The sequence below is a fragment of the Myodes glareolus genome, chromosome 27, assembly GCF_982192425.1.
Source record: "Myodes glareolus chromosome 27, mMyoGla1.1, whole genome shotgun sequence".
Taxonomy (NCBI): Eukaryota; Metazoa; Chordata; class Mammalia; order Rodentia; family Cricetidae; genus Myodes; species Myodes glareolus.
In genome coordinates this window covers 27004957-27020230 of record NC_142052.1, presented here as the reverse complement: position 1 = coordinate 27020230, position 15274 = coordinate 27004957, and the positions used below count along the sequence as shown (strand labels likewise).

General features: G+C 45.3%; 1 protein-coding gene across 5 annotated transcripts in view; it reads left to right on the top strand.

Moving 5' to 3' along the window:
• Nucleotides 1–15274, top strand: part of Ptprm (protein tyrosine phosphatase receptor type M) — a 698333-nt gene that overhangs the window by 557974 nt on the left and 125085 nt on the right. For 4 of the 5 annotated variants that reach the window (XM_087902421.1, XM_087902423.1, XM_087902424.1 and 1 more), the window contains one exon: nucleotides 4588–4775. In XM_087902421.1, the coding sequence (XP_087758547.1) occupies nucleotides 4588–4775 (188 nt within the window). Of the gene's footprint in view, nucleotides 1–3867; nucleotides 3880–4587; nucleotides 4776–15274 lie in introns of all 5 variants that reach the window. The other variant, XM_087902425.1, reaches the window with a different exon arrangement.

The window sequence follows — 15274 nt, the reverse complement described above, 5'->3', positions numbered from 1 at the left end:
TGCATGATGCCCTGGTTAGAAGTGTGGGACATGGGGGTGGATGGGGCTAGGAGCATGGGGCAGGGTGATGAGTCTTCCTGCGAGGTCTCCACCAGTAGGAAGAATTTGCTGCATGCGGGGGTATGGTGATCCCGAAAGGTTTCAGTGAGCAATCCCAGCTCCAGGGCTCTCCCTTTCTGTGTTTAGATTTAATGTTAGTTCTGATCCCAGAGAAAGACAGATGACATGTCATCACTCAGCTGTGTACTTCCGAGAGCTGCATTCTGCCCAATATGACAGTCGTAAAACTGAAAATAGCTTCTCGTGATTTTCACTTAGCTCTCTCAGCGCTAGGATTGCCAGTTTCAAAAACAGCGTTTTCCTAATGATGCCCCCCCTCCATGTTATATAGTGTAGTGATCGCCGTGGGATCTAGCCCTCCTACCCATCTGCCTAGGGCACCCCCCAGGAGCATGTCTGTCACGCAGTGGAATGTTAACGGAACTGATGTTCTGAACAGCGGAATGGCGGGAGGGCGCTTTATCATCCTGTGGTTTATTACGTGTCGGATGTCACGAGAAATGAACTAAAATGTTAGCCCAATGGGGCAGAATGCATTTAAAGTATGAGATGTTCCCAGCAGGGGGTTACGGGGTGGGGGTGGGGGATTCCCGCTCATACAGTTTAAAAAGGACAAGGAGAAAGGACATTCCCCGCCTCTGATAAGCAAACAAACGTAGGCTGTTGTGGCATTTGAGACGCTTAAGTAACCTGAGTGTGTCCCGGCTGTGTTCTCTTTCTCCTCCTAACCGTGCGGAAAGGAGCACACCAAAAGCGACTTCCAGGTATATAACAGTTCTTGTAGCCAGAGCTTCACCTTCAACCTCCTCTTCCTGACTCTCTTCACTGGGCCTCAGTACAGAGCCAGGGCTCCCCACTGGGCTCCTCAGTTCTCCATGTTGCTACATTTCCAAGGAGAGGGTAATTCTCATTTTCACCCCAGAGTCCGTTAGGCTGAAGCAAGTTGGTTGCCTACGGAACAAAAATGAACTGAGATTAAGTATGGGGCAGAGTATTCGAAGTATTATTCCGAGGCCCAGTACAGCCCCTACAAAGTAGAGTTTGAGCAACTGCAAAGGGGGGCACTCTGCTTTAATTCCTTCTCGTGGGTGAGGGACACGGGCTCATTTCACGCACACTGGCGTTCTGATCACGCACACTGACGTTCTGATCACGCACACTGACGTTCTGATCTCCACGCAGAGACATTTGGGAAGCCATGGGATAGGCGAATAGGCGAAGGCTGTGGTGTCTTCGTGTGCTGTGGCGTTCACTCCCCCGGGTTCCTCTGTGGATGTCCTGATTCGGGAGGAACTGTGGGTAGGGATGGTTGAGGCATGCATTGTTAAAAGGAAAAACACATTCCGATTTCACAGCAGGGTTAAGATAAGCCTATTAGACAAATATCATTTCTCCAAAGCCACTGCCTTATTATTAGGAACATTAATGACATCCTTTGAAGTTGGTTGGGTTTCTTTTCTGAGAGAACATGACTCGAACAGTCGATTCAAGTTTCAAAATGGTGCAAGAGAAGCTAAGTCCGCCAAATGCACAGGTCACTATTTTCTGGTATAATCTGTGTAGCGGAAACCAGCGGAATCCGTGGCAGTACTCGGAAACCATGGTAGAGTGCCGTGGTCTGGTGCACTGTCTGTGCATCTGTCTGTTGCTGGAATCGGATGAGTGAGGTTATCCCTTGAAGCCAATGGGGAGATGAGCTGTGTGTCTACCCTGGTCCTTTGCAGGGCCGGAAGCAGTTGCAGGTCAGACCAAGACAAGAAGGGCTATTTTATTAGGAGACTGGTGACAGAAACAACGCTCTAGTACCTTAGTGTTTTATTTCCACTTGGAAGGACCCAGTTCTCATGGAGCATTTAAATATATCTGTACCTCAGATGGTAAATAATAAATGACTGGTCCTCCTCCATCTCAGACATACAGCATCCATCCCAAGTCAGTATTTTTCAACTAATTCATTGATGACCATCAAATTAATTTTATAATAACTAATTAAATTAATTTAAAAATTAATTCTCAGAAAACCATCAGGACTGATATTAAGAAACCTTCCTTTCTGGTACTTTCATCTAAGACATTGTTTTTAAATTTAGAAAATTATTGGTGGGTAAGTTTTTTTTTTTTTTAATATAGGAAGCAGGTGACATGGGATACTGTTTACCGGTAATAAGTCGTGTCAGTCAGTCAGAGAAAACCAGCTGATGGCTCGTTTTAGTAGGGTCGGGAATGTCTAGCGGGAGAGGTCACCCAGTTTCCCAACCAATATGGTACAGGGCTTTCTATTTCCCCTGTTGTCTGCTGGACAGCAGCTCTTTCGGGGAGGATGCAGTGTTACATAAGTACCTGAAGAAGTCTTCCATCTTAGAAATGAGGCCAAAGTATCATCGTGCAATGAGAAGTATATACAACACTGGTAGCGACTGTCATTCCGTGGCCTTAAAAGTCTAAAAACTCCAGACCTGGGATCAGAGCATCACTAGGGGCTGGAAAGCCCACTTGAGAAGGCTGAGTCCTGTAGGTGGTGTCTCGCTCAGCCACAATGAAAGGCGAATTCATTATATTCACCACACAAAGTATAAAACCAAGAGAACAAGAGAGGCACAGAGGGGAAACTAATTAATGTTCCATTTCTTTTAGTATTTCTACAGAACAGAGCTCTCTCCTAGAGAACTAAGAGCCCCGTGGATTGAGTCCCTCAGCAGGGGCCCTGCCTCCCAGCTGTTAACTCTTGGCGGTTGCCAATAAGCAGATCCCAGATGCAAATTTCCAGGGGGTATTGGTGCCTATTAAGATGGGAACAGAGACATTGCTAAATTTCAAAGCAAATCCAAATGAAAAAAAAAAAAACAAAAAGAACAAATCATGAAATCAGCTTACCACCCTTTTTTCTTTTGTTTTCTGTGTCTTTAGCCGCCTTGTAGTGGTTGGGGTGCCATTTCAGCCACGGCGACATAGCTCCACACCTGTGTGCCACCCTTCATACCATGCATCCCCAGGGGCTTTGCAATGCAGACAGAGCAGAGTTGCAGGACAGGCCCAGCTCACCACATTCCTTAAGACTAAGACTAAGCCTTTAAGTAGAACAGCAGCAACAAAAAACAAACAAACAAACAAATTAACACCAACTATAGCTGAAATCCCTGTTCACTACATAACCCAGAATTCCCAAACAGCCCCATCCTTTTTCGCTATATTTCTATTATTTATACAAGAAATTGATTTGATAGTTCCTTGTAAATGACTTTAGCATTGTGATTTCATAAAAGCCTTCCTGGTTCACGAAGCAACTAAAGGGATTCAGCATCTTAAGGAGTTAACTCACAGAAGATGAATTCTTAATTGAACACATGTGCCTCAAACCCTTTCAATAGATGACGTTTCTGCAATTTATTAATCTAATTTACTAGTCATCACCCATTAAAACCGAGCCTCTTTAGGCTTGTTTGGCCAAATTTTGACATTAATTTTCTAGTACAATTTGATTGGCTTTGTTGAAGAAATTTCAATGACAAATGAACTGAATGCAAATAGCCTTTATTTAGTTATTTCTTGGTTCACGGGGGATGAAAAGCAATTATATACTAATTTTAACCTCCCTTTTTTTTACTGAGAGCTTAAATGAAATAACTCCATCCTACCATGGTGGGAGGGTTAAGGCTTTGCCCTCTGACCACCTCTCCATAGAAACTCTAACTGGAAGACCGAAAGCACACAGTAGACGTGCCTGTAGCTCTCTCCACAAGTACCGTTGCTTATGTCCTGTTTCCTTTTTCTCCTCCTCTCTTCTCCTGATATGTATCCGCTTTAAAGTGCCAATCAATGGTAAGTTCCCCAACTCGCCCTTTGGAGAAGCTGCGGAGGGAGTGTGGGGGGATGTGTCTTACCCGTAGACTTGAGGGAGCCAGTGTGCTGCCCTGTGCTGGCCTGCATGTTTGCTGTCGTAGAACATTCTGTGTGTGATGCCCTGGCCCACAGTATTTCACTAAGCTTTCTGATCCCAGAGCATGCAAAGTGACTCATCAAAACATTATCCCCAAACCAGGTCCCCGCTTAGTCTCTCTCTCTCCTCTGATTTCTCGTACCAAGTGCCCATCCGCATTGCTAGCTTTATATGCCAAACCATTTTGTGCACTTTTCTTTTGCTCACAGAACATTTGTAGAGTTTATTTACTTCATTACACAAATTAATTAGCTGACGATTGGACGTGGACAAGTCTGGTTTTTGCACCAGGTCTTGATGAAGTTTCAGATTGAAACTTCTACCAATTTTACCACTGAAATGCTGGAAGGCTCCTGTCGACAAGCTTCACAGAAGCAATATCTCGTTTGGACTGCTTTGTAAGAGCAAAGACTCCCGCCTCATTCTGAGCAGTATTGCCGACCCCATTTAAACCTACGAACCTGTAGCCTATGGTTTCTGGCTGAGCCATCCTAGGGTGGAGGGATGTCAGTAGCTAGCTCGTTAGCATCCCGTGATCCTGACTCAGCCTGCTGACTCACCCTCCTTTTCTCCTTCATCTTCCTTTCTAGATGAGACCCACACCATGGCCAGCGACACCAGCAGCCTGGTGCAGTCCCACACGTACAAGAAGCGCGAGGCTACTGACGTGCCTTACCAGACAGGGCAGCTTCACCCGGCTATCCGTGTGGCAGACCTCCTCCAACACATCACTCAGATGAAGTGTGCTGAGGGCTATGGCTTCAAGGAGGAGTATGAGGTGAGCCTGGGCTGTGTGCTGCCTGACAGTGTATTAAACAAGCTGCCTGGGTCCTAGAGATGACAGGCAAGGCCCAGATGGGGCATCCACAGGTGCTTTTCCAGCTGCTGGCAAATGTGTTCAGCAGGAAAGGAAAACCATTCCACATTATATTTCCTCATGCAGAAGCATGCATTGGCCACGGGCTATCTTTCCCCTCCTGCTCAATGATTTTTCTGATACTGAGTCCTATGTCAAATCCAAGTTCTGTAACTGTCTTGGGAAACACGTCCTCACTTGAGGCCACAGGTTGATCCAAACACTGAAGTAAAGTTGTAAAGAGTCAACGGAAGTAACTAGGCACTGTTGTCAGGGCTGTAACTGCTCCCGTCGTCTCATCATCCCAGAGTGCACACTGCTGTCATAAGTGCCCCAGGGGACACCTGCAAGGGGATTTTCTGGGACCATGACATCCTCCCACCATATATAAAATGCAGGATTCTCCTCTTTCCAAGCTTTCAGCAGCAGCAGTTCTGCTAGAAACTCACTCTCGAACCAGAGGGAACTTTCTAACTTCAAAAAAATTTAACTCAAAATAGTGCACTGTTCATGAGCATATATGCAGGTGTGGTGTGCAGATGTAGTATGTGGGTGTGGTGTGTAGGTGTGGTGTACAGGTGTGGTATGTATGTGTGGTGTGCAGGTGTGTGCAGATGTGGTATGTAGGTATGGTGTGCAGGTGTGGTATGTAGGTGTAGTGTGCAGGTGTGGTGTGCAGGTATAGTGTGCAGGTGTGGTGTGCAGGAGAAATATGCAGGTGTGTGCAGGTGGGGTGTGCAAATGTGGTGTGCACATGTGGTGTATAGGTGTGGTACGTAGGTATGGAGGGAGAAATAAGAAGATTGGATTGCTTTTTCATGTTAGTAAAATAAGCTCGGGATCATTGTTGAAGAACATGATTCCTTGCGATAGAAATAGAGCTACATAGGAGTGGGTTTCTCAGCCTTGGGATATGTTCTTCATCAATTCCTTGTCTGTAGAATCAGTTCATATTTTAGAACCATCTAATCTGAAACTAGAGTGTTGTGTCTTTATTAATTGTGCCCCTACTTACTGTATAGAAATTTTAACAGTGCGTACCCTTGCACAGTGCTCAGACAGAGGTAGTTCCTCTCGTCTTTCTCAGTGTGTTGTCTACCGACTCTCGGGCTATGGCTGAGTACTGGTCTGCACAACACACTGCAGTTTTATAGAGTAGCATCTGAGTCCCAGGCTCCAGCGTTAGCACTGTGAAGCATTTTATGATTCAAGCGGTGTGCACCACACACTGGGTGGAAAATAATAGTGGTAAGGAGATAAGCCGACTTTACAAACCTTGGTGTCAAATTTTGGAGGAGATAATGCATGTGATTGATGATTTCATACTTTGTCTTTTTTTAATGAAGAAATTTTTTTCATAGTATATATTCTGATCATGCTTTTTCCCTCCCCCAGCTTCCCTCAGATCATCCCCACACCCTCACCCACCCAACTCTGTGCCCTTCCTTTCTTTCTTAAAAAAAAAAAATGCACACACAAAAATGGAAAACAGAATATATAAGCAAAAGAACAGTAAAATAAAAATCATCCAAACAAAGCAACATGAGACAAAAATACCATTGAGTTTGTGTTCAGCAACTACTACTAGGCATGGGGCCTACCCTTAAATATGTGAGACTCCACTGGAGGAAACAAATTTGTCCTCCGTAAGCGGTGTCAGTTACAGAGAACTTGGTTAGGAGTGGGAGCACACGTCCACATCCCCACATCTGCCTTGCAGCCCTGGGCCCACATCGGGCTTGAACCTGTGCAAGCCCCATGCGCGCTGCCAGTGTTTGTAGATTCGTATGTGTCTGGAAGACATGGTTTCCCCTCTCGACTTAAAACCTTCTAACCTCCTCTTGTGCACAGCTCCCCGATGAAGACATCCTGGTTAGGACCGAATGCTCCAAAGTTTCTCACTCTCTGCATATCGTCCAGTAGTGGGTCTCAGTGGCCGTTCCCTTCTCCTGAAGGAGGAAGCTTCTCTGATGATGTCATTAGGAGTCATTTCTCTGTCACGTTCCTGGGGCAGCACTTAAGTGTTTGTTTTTCCTCTAGGCCCATGGTCTGTGCAGTCTCAGGTTCTGGCCTACTCTCCCAGGGTCAGATGTGGGTTTCGTTTCATGGAGGAGGCCTTAACTCCAGAGAGACAGTAGTTACTCCAGCAACATTGGGACTAGTCTTAGAGTATTGCATCATGTTTATCTCCTAGAGCCTATGAAAATCAAGCAAGATTCTGTACCTCACTCCGGGCCACTCATGGTTCTTCTCTTGGGGCCCCAGTGCTGCTTTCCCTTAGCCTGAGCTCTCTGCCCAGCTTGATTATCAAAGATCCACCACACACGATCCAACAGCCACTGAACCACAGCTGCTCTTAAGCATAGGCCCGTGGTCCAAAGCAAGTAGACATGGGTGCCCAGCCAAGCATTCACCACCTGGTACAGTGCCAGTGGGGCGAGACAAGAAGACTGCAGAGCCGCAGGAACCAATCTCAGCCCTGTCCCTGGCATTCTATTTCATTCCAGAACACTTTCTGATGAAGCGGTGCCTTATCGGCAGCTCTGAGATTTGCAGATTTACCCTCAGAAGTTCAATGTATAATTCAGTGAAATTGACAGCCTCTGCATATTGCTTCATGCACTTTTAAAGGGTAGCTTAGGAATTAATAGGATTAAGAGTAAGACTTCCAAAAGCATTAATATCTTATGAAAGACAAAATTAGGTTATTGAGAAAACATAAGCCTAATGAATAGGAATGATGTCTTAGTTCTAGCCAGTTCTTGGCATGCAGATATTGCTCAAATGTTTATTAAAGATGTTAATGTCAAAGAGATTAGTTATCGGCTCAGATAACAATTCGTCAAATAGCTGAGTCCAATTTTTCATGGACTATTTAAAAATACCTACCTTGTGACTTCTGTAACAAACTACGGGCAATGCATATCTGAATGTATGCAAAATTATTTCTCACTCACATCTAAAGACATTTGATCTGCAGGTGCAAATTAGGGTATCTTGCACTCATTTTAAACATCCTCTGATTGACAGCTCGTTAAGATTTTTTAATAGCTTAAAAATGCTGTTTGTTGATGTGTTTCAATAAACAATAAAAACCTTCCTCTCTCATTTGACCCATTCAGAGGTCAAGGAAGATGGTTTTAAAGCAGATACACTGAATCTCAAAATAAATAATAAATTAAAAAAGAAGGGAGAAAAGGAAATGTGAACATACTGTATATATATAAAAAGAAAGCAAAGGCAAAGGGGAAGGAGCTACTGAGGAAATACAAAATGGAAAATTCTGTTAGGAATAACCCCATCACCCAGTACCATACCCCCTCCCACCCCATCTGTCATTACAGATCATGACAGCGTTGGTCTGGAGCAATGGTAGATGAACCTGTGTGATTTTATGGGGGGAGATGTTTGCTAAGTAGCATCTCTCATGAGGCCTGAAGTCCCTGGCCATGCCTCACTTTGTCTCTATCACCCAATTACATCAGTTTTGTGGCCAAGTCTGTACTCCAGTAAAACCATTAAGAACTAATGAGATGACCTCCTCCACAAATATTCTTGCTCTGTTTTCCCTAACCCCAGGCAGTCTTCATCCTAGGGTGGATAAGAACAATCTTCAAATGGCTGCATTTTAAATACAATTGGTGTGCTATGTCAACTTGACATGGGCCTGAGTCATCACAGAGAAAGGAACCCCGGTTAAGAAAATGCCTCTATAAGGTTAGGCTGTGGGCAAACCTGTAGGGCATTTTCTTCAATAGTGACTGATGGGGGAGGCCCGGCCATTGTGGGTGGTTCCATCCCTGGGCTGGTGGTCCTGGCATCTTCATGAAAGCAAGCTGAGCAAGTCATCAGGGCGCCTGCATCCTGCCCAGGATTCTGCCCGATCGAGTTCTTGGCCTGACTTCCTTCCGTGATGAACAGTGGTGTGGAAGCATAAGCCAAGGAAACGCTTTTCTCCCCAAACTGCTCTGGGTCACGGTGTTTGTCACGGTCATAGAGAACCGGACTCAGGGCAGCCACATTAGAGCTGTAACTGGATTTAGCCCGCCCACTCATGCCTTGAACTCTTGTGTGTTTCCTAAGAATTTTGAGACCTTGTCTAGCCTCTACAGTCCTGGGTTTCTTCGCCCATGAAATGAAGATACTGCAGCAGCCTTATGAGGTTGTGTGAAGATTTAGTCACATGATATATCATAAGCACTAAAATTTTATCTAGCATACAGTAAACATGTGTTTGAAGTATTAGTGAAGTTAAGAAAAAAACCGCTTTAATAACAAAATCTAAGAGAAATATACATTGTGTTCTTTATACAGAAATTGTATAGTAAATTATAGTAAGGTTCAGTTCATTTCTGTCATTTTTTAACATTTTTGTTGGCATATTTTCATTTACATAATGGTGCAAGATATTTTTATTCAAAAATAGCTGTGCATTGACCATATTTAACCCATGCCCTTTTCTTTATCTCTCCTCTCTCTCTCACTAGCTCCTTTCATTTTTCATTTTCATATATCTATGAACGTAGAAACATGACCATCTGGAAAAATATAGTATATATATTATACATACATATATACATATTTATATACACATACGTGCACATATACATATCATATCTTATACATGTGTGTATACATGTTATATATTATGCGCCTGTGTATATTTATATATACACGTGTGTATATATGTGTTATACACATACATGAAATATATTATACACATTTTATCTAGCCATGTCTTGTTAACAGCTAAGCTGATTCCTTAAGCCAGCTGTCGTGAATGATGCAGTGATAAAGATGGCCGCACAGGATCTCTGTAGTGTGCTGGCTTTGAGTCCTTCTGGTGTATTCTCGGGAGTGAGGTGATATAGCTGGATTATACAGTGATTCCGCTTTTAGTTCTTTCAGATACCTCCAAACAGATTTCCCCAGTGGCCAGAGGAGGAGCTTCCTTACCCAGCAATCCTCACCAGCTTGTTCTCATCTATGTCTTAGTGACAGCCATTTTTTCCCTCTTGTTTTCCTTTTGAAATTATTGTCCAATTACATCCTTTCCTCCTCCCCTTTACTCCCATCAACCCTTCTCATATCCCCCCTCCTTTCCCTCTTTCACAATATGGCCTCTGTTTTCATCGTTGTTGTGTGCATCCATGTATTATACATGCAGATCTAGTCCTAAATATAATCTGCCCGTTCGTATAATGCTATCATATGTGTGTTTCTAGGGCTGACCATTTGGAATTGGATCACCCATTGGTGTGTTCTTCCCTGGGAAGCCAGTTCCCCCCATCCCGTCTCGGTATTCCTTCACCGCCTGTAGATCGTTGTGTGGGGTTGAGGCCTTGTGGGTTCCCCCGTCTACTTTAGCACATCTATTGGAGTCGTCCTTGTCCAGCTAATGTTGGAGCAGTCCTGTTCATGAGACCATGGTGCAGTTGCTGACGTTACTCCACTGCAAACTCCCCGATTCTCTGGCTTTTGCCCTCTTGTCCCCCACTCTTCTGTAATGTTCCCTGAGCCTCGGGTGTGGGAGTTCATAGTGTAGATGCACCCAATGAGAATGGGCTCCCCAAGTCGGCATGTCAGCTGGTTATGGAGACCTCACTATAGTGTAATCGTCTCTGTCACTGCTTGCCTTTAAACGTCAGAGAACCAAGTAAATCAGGCCATGGTGCACTGAGACAGAATGAGGTACTTGGCAGAAAGGTGGCAGTATATTTCTCCAAATCCATAAATGACTTCCTCACCCCGAACCCATATTCTCAAAAATTCCTACTAAAATGTAACTTGAAAATAAAAAGTTGTGGGATTGATTCTATGGATTCAGACTGTAAAATAAAAAAGCATATTTTAAAATGCATGCTAATACCTCTTATTGCTAAAATAGTGTTTTTTTAATCTAAGAAAAATCATAAGTAATGATATATAGATTATAGACTATAGAACTCTCTTCTGAAAGAAAGAGGGAGGGAGCAAAGGAAGGCTAAAGTGGGTAGAGGGTCCCATTACTGTCTTTGGCAAAGTAATATTTGGGGGGTTAATGGGGAAAGTTACCCACTGCCAGGGTCCGCAGGGGAACGCTGCATTGCTCTACCCTCTGCAGGTTTAGTGTGGAGCTGAGTTGGAATCGCTGTGCATCTAATAGAAAACTGCATGTCCCAGACAAATGTTCAGAGTCCTAGGAAGGACGTGGGGACACCTGAGCCAACTTGGGCCAAGAGTGACCTCTCTCTAAAGCCTGAGTGGGAATTTCCACAAGAAGTTGAAAGGGGGGGCATTCCATGTAGACACAACACAAGAGAACAGGGGTATTCTGGAGTCACGACCCCAGTCCCCATGCCTGAGTCATGGTGATGTTAAATGACAAGAGTCCTGGGGTTTGATGTGTTGGTCTTTCTTGTTTCCTCCAATCCACAAGGAAAACTTGGTCATGTGCTCTGTCCAAGATTCTTGGAAGAGTGGGTTTTCCCATGCTCCTCTGTTCCAGCCAATTCTCTCTGCTTTCCAAGTCAGCAATGTCTGAAAATTCCTAAACCCAGGAAGACTTCACTAGCAATCAAGTGGCCAACAGAACTATGTCCAACCAAGAGGGAAACATGCTGTGGGGAGGTGGGCGGGATACAGAGGCACTCTCCCTGCAGGGTCTGTATTTGATTTTGTTCCGTATGGCACATCTTACCAGGGAGACATAGTAAGTTGACTCAAAAGAAAGCCAGACATGAGTCCCAATGAAAGGAAGCTGGATCACTTGAACAGACGATGGTAGACTGTCAGCAGCAAGTGGCTCAGACCTCAGGAGAAAGGCCTCTGGAAAGGACAGGTTTGCTTATGTTGCCAGCCAAAATGGCCAAAAGCCAGTCTGTGCAGACTCTCAGGGGGAAGTCTGTAGGGTTCCCAGAAATGGAGAAAGGGCATGGCTGTACTCCAGTTCGGGGGGTAGGGGTATGTTGTGGAGCTCACCTACCCAATCCTAAAGACCTCAACTTGCAAGGGAAGTTCGTCATGACCCTGCAGCCCCGCCTTGACCACATGGCCCCTGTGCTAGATGTGGGTGCGCTTGGCCACTCACACTCCTTCCTGACACGACACTGAGAGTCACAAGTTGTTCAGTGCTGTGTTAGGGTGAAGCGATCTTGACCTTGTGCACTCCTGGGGTGGCCTGCTCTCCCTCTGTACTGCCAAGGGCTTTGTTCACTGAGCTATCTAAGTAGCGCAGAGTCCCTTCGAGGAGCCAAGTAGAAGACAGTTACCTTCATTAGGCAAGCAATGTACTATTCTCCAAGAGTATGTGTTGATGAATATGTACAATTTAGATAAAGAAATAGCCCTTCCAGGTGGGGCATCCTGAGACTCACAGCTAATAGTTCATTTCTCTCTGAGGCAAGGAAGCTCATTTTTCTGTTGCTAGAGCTCAGACGTACGGGAAACATAAGTAATTTTTTGCACCACATTCAAAATAATCTCACAGCATTTAGGAAAACACTGGCCCATCACACTTATTTTCCTCAGACCCTTCTTTCCAGGGCATGAACCCTGGTTGTTAATTTTCTGACTGAACAAGAGGTTGTTCCTTTAGTCAGTCTAAGGTGGGGGAGCTGAAAACAGAATATCAAAATCTCCAGGCTTTAGGACAGCCGCTGAGTATTTCCAGGGAACTTGGATTTTCTTCAAATGTGCCAGCTGCTCCATTTTAAATATTTGAGTTGCCTCTCTTTCTCCCTTTCTCTCTCCCCTATTTTCTAAGTGAAATCGCTGTATTTGTTAAAAAGCAAGCACAATATTTTGCATGATGACTTAGCAGCCTTTAAAAGGAAATATTTTTAAAATGTCTCCCTACCCTCTAACATAGGCCTGGCTTTTCTTTGCTGGTCTCCCTGCTTGCTTAGAAAGGCCAGTAGATCAGCCTGTGCCCTCTGCAGAGATAAAGCCTGACTTCTGGCCTTCACATGCCACAGGTTGGGGGGCATGGGCCCTGGGCCTTTAGAGGGTCCAGCACCAGACACCTGGTCCCGGCCCCCTGGGTTGACTGACTAGGTAAAGCGCACCACAGCGCCATTGTTGGGTTCTTGCCGAGCCTGGAGCAGGTAGACAGCAAAGCATGGTGTGTGACTCAACTGCCGGAACCCCTTTACTCCGGGACTGCTCACCATCCCGAGTGGCAGCGCCTCCCTCTCCCCTCCAGTCCACACACTTCTCCGATGTGCCTTTCAGCCCCCATTTTGTGTGCCTCCAGCACCAGCTGAGTCCATTAATTGCCGCAATCCGAGCAGGTTGTTTTCTGTCCCACGGGATGCTAAACACACAAAACAAAAACCAGTGAAAGCGCGGCATGGGGAGTGGGGGCGGGGTCGCTGGCAGGCCCAGTCGGTACTTAGGAACGGCCGCAGCTGCGCCACCAGTGGCAGAAGCAGCCAAGTGATTTTTGGCGCGTTCTTTTCTTTAATGTCTGTGTTGATGGTAAGCCAGGCCCATAAGGAAATGATAAACATTTCTCTCTGAAATTTTGAGAGTGCCTCCAGCTCTTCGGGAAAGTTCGTACTTTCTTATTGGATAGGAGAAAAAAAAATCCGTTTTCTGCTTCCTGCTTGTGGTTCAGTTTGTGAGCTCTCAGCTGTTCCATCCGCCATGCCTGTCTGCTGCCACACGTCCCTGCTGTGATGGTAATGGACTCTTTATCTTTCTGGAACGGAAGCCCAAATAAATATTTTCTGCTATTAAAAAAAAAAACTACTTTCTTTCCATGTTATGTATCTGTGTTGAGTTGTTTATGTATGCATGTGTGCATGCGCACATGGGAGGCCAGAGGGGAGGGCATTTGGCATCCTGTTCTACCACACTTCACGTTGCTCTTTTAGGACAGGGTCTCACACGAAACCTGGGATGAGGCTGGCAGCCAGCCACCCTCAGTAATCCTCCTCTCTCTACCCCCAACATGGCTGGTTACAGGTGTGTGCACAGACACACTCTGCTTGATATGTGGGTCCTCAGGACTTGAACTCAGGTCCTCATGCTTGCTCAGCAAGTGCGCTTACCTACTGAGCCATCTCCCCAGCCCCATGATTTTAAAAAAGGCACTGGAGAGAACCGGTTTCGTTGTGTGTGCTTGGTTTCATTTTTATCAAGGAACCGTGTGCAAGTGTGTGTTTGATTTTTTTTGCCTGTTGCTCGCCTTGCTTTCAGAGTCTGTGGTTTCAGCTGATTTTAACCTCAGTTCCTTGGGCCCTGGCCTCTACAGACGTCACGCAGGAGCTCCAACTTGAGGGGATTAGGTTAGACGTTGTTATTTCCCGGGTGATGGTTCACGGCAGTTAACGTTTCTGATTTCTCTGAAGCACGTCTAGGCAACTCTCTGGTTTCCATCCGGACGCTGCTTCTCGCAATTGTCTTTCACTTACCCGGGAGAAGTTAAGCGATTTCCCCACTTGTTAGCATGCTTTTAGTGTCAGATGCCATTAGCCACAAGTGTTTTCACAAGGCCATGTCCCTGGAGGAACTGTCAGTGTGCCTGTGTCCCGGCATCTATTAGACCACACGTCTTTCTTGCATCCTTCATGTCTTTGATTAACTTGATGGTGTCACAAACCCACTCACAAGGTCACGGCTGCCTGGCCCTACTTTCCCTCCACACCAGCAGGTCAAAGTCCTAATAGCTTTGCTCCTCACCATTTTTCCGTCTATCTCCTCCTGATTCCCCGGCCTATCCTTCACCGCTTAAGTGGGTCATAGGGTTCCCCCTTTTAGTTCTCTATATTTGTTCTCTCCTCTGCACATTCGTCTCCTGCCCTGTGGCCAGTTTTTCACTGTAAGACATTTATGGCCTTCCACTTGACTAATGTTCGAAAACCTATTGACTCTGTCGGAAACCAGGAAGCAGTGTAGCATCCTTGGCCCCTCCAGATGTGCATTCCACTTTGGCTTTAGCTTTGGTTTCAACCTCAGCTGCTTCCCAGCAGTTTCCTTTGCCCAGCTCTACGATTCCTCTCACCCTGGCATGCCTGTGACTCCGGGTTCTGCTCCACGTGGGGCCTGCAGAGAGTGACTTCCAGGTTCTTGGCTCCGCAGATCTCTTCAGATCGAGCTCAGTGAGCCCCATCCCAGGTCTTCCTGGTCTCCTCATAAGAAAAAACAGTTTCTCCACAACCCCAAGCTCTGTATTTTAACAATAGTAAACAGTGTAATAATTGGTAGCAATATACTAAGTGGTACTTGATTTACTCTATAGATCTATGACAAGTATGAAATACTTCTACCTGATTCATTGAACTCTATGTGTTTAAGCACATTTACTGTATGTTGGGGGAAATAATAAAGATGGGTGTAACTGTCAATCAGTCCAAATTCAGAAACTACAGAGTACAGAGAGAAGTTTATTTGGAGTCTTGCAGTTCAGGAATGTAGTCTCAGATAGCTCTGAACTAAAG